Source organism: Lepisma saccharinum, chromosome 4 (assembly GCF_977018435.1).
Source record: "Lepisma saccharinum chromosome 4, izLepSacc3.1, whole genome shotgun sequence".
Classification (NCBI taxonomy): Eukaryota; Metazoa; Arthropoda; class Insecta; order Zygentoma; family Lepismatidae; genus Lepisma; species Lepisma saccharinum.
Genome location: NC_139232.1, coordinates 53,746,190 through 53,752,189, shown reverse-complemented (window position 1 = coordinate 53,752,189; position 6,000 = coordinate 53,746,190). Strand labels below are relative to the sequence as shown.

At 41.2% G+C, this 6,000-nt stretch overlaps 1 protein-coding gene across 1 annotated transcript in view; it reads left to right on the top strand.

The window, feature by feature from the left end:
- Positions 1-213: 213 nt before the first annotated feature.
- The window catches only part of LOC145986471 (uncharacterized), a 169,043-nt gene continuing 163,256 nt past the window's right edge, over positions 214-6,000 (top strand). Inside the window, exon 1 of the mRNA XM_083120518.1 lies at positions 214-610. Coding sequence (XP_082976644.1) covers positions 408-610 — 203 coding nt within the window. The 5' untranslated portion in view covers positions 214-407. The remainder of the gene's footprint in view (positions 611-6,000) is intronic.

Sequence of the window (6,000 nt, the reverse complement as noted above, 5' to 3'; positions counted from 1 at the left end):
AGAGCAGACCATAAACTTGCTCCTAAAACGGCAAACTCGAGAAAGGAGGAAAGGCAAGTGGTCTCCTGGAGAGAGCACCGAGCGTTCTTCCCAGCAGCTCCTGGTCATACCTCCAGTCCTTGCGCGTCAGCCTCTCCCCTTGCGAAGAGGCGGCCTTCGGGAGACTGGAAGGCAAACGGCGACAAACAACCTCAGCAGAACAAGTGGAGCTGTTGCTGCGAGAGGTCGGTTCGCGGGCAATCGTGCAGAGGAGCAGCGTATCACGTGAGGCAGTGCTTCGAAGAACGACGCCACAAGAACTGTTTGGCGACTGAAATGTCAATTGGCTCATGAGTGTTTCTGTTCATTCGTTGGTGACTGTTTGATTGTCGATCCGAGGACTTTAGGTGCAAAAGAGAGTGTCGAAGATGATTTACCCTCCAGCTCCAGCGTCGGCGAAGCAAAGCAGGACGAAGGGTAGAGGGAGGAAATCCAAACCCCCGCCTGTGCAGTGGAACCAGAAGAAGATACAGGATGGGGTGGTCCTCGTGGACGATAGCCAGCTTGCGAAGCTGGTCAAGAAGGAACCGCTGGAGAAGTACTACGAAATAGACCCGAACCCCATTGCAACGTAAGTACCATCTCAAATTTGCCATTTTTTAAATAGTAAGCTGTCCGTTGTACGAACTCTCTCGTTTCCAATAATTGCGTTTACTGAAGCAGCCTGTGCATTGAATTCGTTGTTGTCATTTCCAATAGAAAACAGTTTTAAAACAGTGGGTTCACCTTCACTAAGATCACCCTGACAGTGAGGAATTAATTCCAAAAACATCTATTTACTTCATCTGTTTCTCTAGCATGAACTGTTCCACTGCTGGCTGCATTTTCATTTTTCGTCCATAGATATTGCATTTTGAAACACTTATTATCTATGATGATGCCTCATGTATGCTACCATTTCGTTTAATTTCCACACTGTAAAAAGTTATCTGGACAAAATGCAGGTCTAAAACTGTCAATTTTTCCTGCCATCCAACTGCACTGAAATTCACCATCGCCGTTTGTGTAAATGACATAGTTACCCTAATTACTGTAATTTTAGTGATTCCGTTTTAAAAAATGTAATTGTAATGCACACAATTGCAATTTATAATCAACATCTATCTTTATGCATGGTAACATATCCAGATTTAAGTAGGAAAATGTTGCGTCCCGTTTTTGTAAATTAACTGGCAGACTGTTAAATTTTAACTGTAGAATTTTGTAAATTCTAAGGTAACGTCTAACAGTGTTAGCATTCTGTTTTCCTCATAACTGTTAGTGTAAAAGTATTCATAGATACTTTATCAGATAATAAAAATACTTGACTGAGGAGTTTGAAAAATTTGTGTTCGCGGAAAACGATAATAGTGTTGTCAACCAATATTGAGGTCACACGTTTTTACTATAGAAAAGAGGTGTGGGGACATTTGTAATTGTCAAAGCAAGTTGCAAAACTACTTGGCCTAAGTACAAGCTGAATGTTATATGGCTCCGGTGTAAAACACGGTAAGTGACATTTTCATAATTTTTGAGTTACAAAGTAAAATGTGTTATCCTTCAATTTTTCAAGTGAAATTGCCATGTCATACAATTTGGATTGGACTCAGTGAAGCCTTCTGAAATTGGTAAACACAACACGAAAACAATTTATCTACAGCATAGCTTCTAATATCCTTCTTTCTTAATGAACTCAGAAATGACCAAAATGTCACTTACCACGTTTTACACCCGAACCCTTCATTTAATATAAGGAAAAAAGTTAATTTTGTCATAAAGTTTTGCAGCTTATTTAGCGAGTTCTTTGACTGAAACTTGGACGGAAGAGAGTTATACACCTAACAATCATCACAAGTAATACTTGCGATTGATACATCCAAAAGAACGTGTCATGGGCTTCAAAAACTTTATATTGGGAAGAAAATCAGCCTCTTAGTATTTGCATCTTGGAAACTGAGGAAACATGTCTCTGTTCCGTAATTAGCATGTAGAATTACGGAAAACAAAAATTGCTAATATTTTTAGAAGTAACCTTACATTCTTATGAGAATAAGAAATATCTTCATAATTATCCATTATCCAAAGTGTTATTAAGAGCGTATTTCACCTGCGGGTGAAGAGTGTTGGCTATTAGATTTTGAATTGTTTTTATTTTACGTCGCTTAATCGCGTAGGATAATCGCGACGATGAAAATGAATTATGATTGGAACAACTGATGAAAGGACACTGACAAAGTACCCGTGCCTCGCCATGGCTCGAATCTGACACCGTTGGTGTCGAGCTTGTGAACGCGTTCGATCACTAAGGCGGCTACTTAATGATTTTCTCTTGAATACTTTTGCACACGCGTGGAAAATATTTTAATGACGTCTGGAATTGCTGTGCGAAAACTTCCTGTGTAATTAGATGGGAGTCCCCACCCCATTAGACCACCACTGTTAGAATATACCTAAGTGAGGTTCCACACATTGCTCCATCTTGACCGTCAAAATAGTAAATTAAAAAAAAAAATACAAGAAAGCGAGCAGAAATTTATTTCCGCAGGTAACATTTCAGCTTATTACACATGTCAGGCAAATGTAATATCTTTGTTAACTATTCAGAGTAGTTAACAATGCAGCCAAGTTCGGTGACTTTGTTTTCGACACAGACTTAACAATGTTCTTTGGGAATGCTAGATAATAGTTTCGGCGATTGGGTGCCAAAACTGAGGGGGTGAGCAAGCACAGTTTACTTCTCTTGGTAGACAAGGCTTAGCATTAAGATGCCATAGTGTGGGGGCAAAATATGATAGGAGGTCAGCCGCCCTCGCTTAATAGTCATGACTGCTAGATAATATTGGTTTCGTAGAATTTTTTTGTTACAAGAGAACAAAGATTGTTCTGTACTGAAAAGAAGGACATTACACTTGCTTGAAGACACTTTTTGTGACAAGCTGAAATGTTACCTGTGATAATAGAATAAATTGTTCACATAATTTTGACTCACCCTGTATTTCTGATCGCTTATTTTGTTTATAATTTGAAGCCTAATAAGTAGATGAAGACGGCGCGAAAAATCAGCTCTGAACGCCTTCTACCCTTTTCTCAGGAACTCATTTGAAAAGCAGGTGGGTGAACCCAGAAGGCATGTGCACTGGACGAACGGTTAATACAGTGTTATTAACTCTTGTGTGCAACCTCTAATAAAGGCATTACTCTGAAGATCGGGTCTTGATTTACAGCAACAATTTTTAAACCCTCTGTAATAGATGTGCCATGGCATTGCACATAGCCTACAAGCAACTAATCGCTGTAAAAATGATCATGCACTTCAGTGTACGACATAACACACAGCGAGTTTTATGTCCACTTCATGCACAGATAGGTTAATCGGGACTAAACCTACAGTTTATGAGATCCGGACCTCTATGTGCCTCCACTGGGTATCGAACGCGGGATCTCTTGATTACAAGATGAAAACGTTACCACTACACTACAAAAGATGATATTATTATTATTATTATTATTATTATTATTACTATTATTATTATTATTATTATTATTATTATTATTATTATTATTATTGCTACAGCCGCGGTAGCTCTGTCGGGTCGACCTCCGTGGCAGAGTGGTTAGCACAGCGCGCTACAACGCCAGGGGTTCCGGGTTCGAGTCCCAGATAAGGCATGGGTATTTGTGTTTGTCTGTCCTGAGAAAATAGTCCAATTGATATGAGTGAAAGTCGTGTGAATGATATACTTCCGCATAGGGGGTATTCCTTTATATCTAACAAAAAAATAGTCGTTAGGGCGTCTGACTACCATGCGAGAGACCCGGGTTCGGTCCCCGGCGGGGGAGAACCGGGACTTTTTCAACCTGTTCAAGCGGCTCCGGCGCCCACCCAGCGTCGCATAAAGTGGGTATCTGGAGGAAACTGTGGGGGGTAAAGGCGGCCAGGGGCGTGGTGCTGATCACATTACCGCCAGCTCGGCCGAGATCAAGAAAGTGTGGGGCCCTAACCTCACACCCTCTATACGCCTTCATGGCCTGGTGCAAAGCACAGGGGAGCACTTTACTTTGCTTTATGTTTTTATTGCTACAATTATTATTATTGTTGGAAACGTTGATGCTGAAATCCCCAGGATTTCTTGAGAACTATTTACTTTCATTACTGTTGGCTTCGTCTCCTGAAAATTTTGATGTAGCAATTCCAGGATTGATCCTATTATTGAGGACTATTTATTCCCAATTTTTTTTATTGTGGGTTGTATTTTTTTTTAAAAAAAAATTATGCTACAGTCCCCAAAGTGCGCCTGTCCTTGAGAACTATTTTCCGCAAATTTTCTCACTTGCTGGTTGACTACGTTCCCGCCCTCTCGTGGATCGTCGGTTTGATCAGCGTCCATGAACCTAAGGGGCGTCGAGTTTGACGCCAAGAACAACCACAAAATTTCTCTTATCCTTTTATAGGTAGGTGACTGACGTGGACAGGTGAGGAAGACTGTTAAGAGACAAAGCTGTGCTCTTTGTATTGTCTCTGGAACAAACAAGTTTTGCAACCTTCGTGCAAATGTGGCCTCTGTGCATCACATGAACCAAGAGACATGCTTCGCAAGCGTGGGTGTGTGGAGGGTGATCACGTCACCGATAATAGCACGCGACTAATGGGTCAGTGGGACATTCCCAAGACATACATGAGCAATCTGCTTGTTCTGCATGAACTGGCTTCTGTTTCCAGTTTTTTTCCCTTGCTTGCAACTTGTACCACAGTAGCTGTCTGGTATATTCTATGTTAAAGTGCACTCATTCATGCGTAATATGATTCCAACTAATGGCCTCTCTCGCGAATACTTTTTAGAAAATGACTATTCTTTCGAGGAATTAGTTTCGTTATCTCTTTATTTCTGTCTTTTCTCATTTCTCTTCTCTTTCTCTCCTTTCTCTCTCTCTCTCCCCCCTCTCCCCCTCTGAAGTGGAGAAGGCATAAAAAAGAAATACATGAAGAAGCAGAAATAGATACTTCCCTCTCTCTTTCTCTCTCTCTCTCTGAGAGATTTAGAAGCGATAAAAGAGGGAATAAGGAGAGAAGAAGAAGAAGAAGAATAAAGCTTTCTCTCTCTCTCTCTCTCTCTCTCTCTCTCTCTCTCCATCTCCTTGAGAGATGGAGAAGGGATAAAACAGGGAGAGAAGAAGAAGAAGAAGAAGAAGAAGAAGAAGAAGAGAGCCTTTCCTCTCTCACTATCTTCCGCTCTCTCTCTTCCTCTTTCCTCTCTTCTCTCTCTCCCTGCTATCTCTTTCTCTCTCTCAGTCCGATTAGAATCCTTCCCAAAACAATATGGAGGATTATTGCGTGGATTGAATTCACTCTTCTAGAGAAGCAAAGAGAACCACATTTAGACGAAAACGAAACCAGACCCTTCGAGACTTGTCGAGACCGGGAACGAGCCAGACATCTTTAAAATCAAGACGAGACCGAGATTTACAATTCCAAAGTCTCGTTTCGTTCCACGTTTTAGTGATTGACAATTTCACCTAAAACAAAACTGCTTCACTATGTGACATTCTCAGATCTATCAACGTGGTGACGGGGTTAATTTCCCTTTGATCCTAGGTGGATCATAGGTCCTCCAGGAAACTCCTCCACCGGATTTAATTCTAAGCCAACGTCTTGACTTCTCCCCAGATTTTTTCTGCTGCATGCCTGCACAAAATTTGCATATTTTTCTTAAAAGTTTTAAAGACTTATGTAACTCGCAAGCATAGCAATTTGCCTACTTTTAGGGGGTGGAAAAAGCATCCCAGCTTTTCAAAGCATTGCGTGCAGCTTTGCAGGTCTCAGAGATGAGAATGAAGACAGTACAGAAGTTCGCATTCAGTACTAATAAAAGCATTTATAGAGCGACAACAAGGAAAAAAAAACCTTGGACGAAAAGTCCCAGCGCAGCTTTCCCTTCTTCCGTTCAGCTCGGGCCATAAAGAAGCACGGTCCACTCTCCCCCT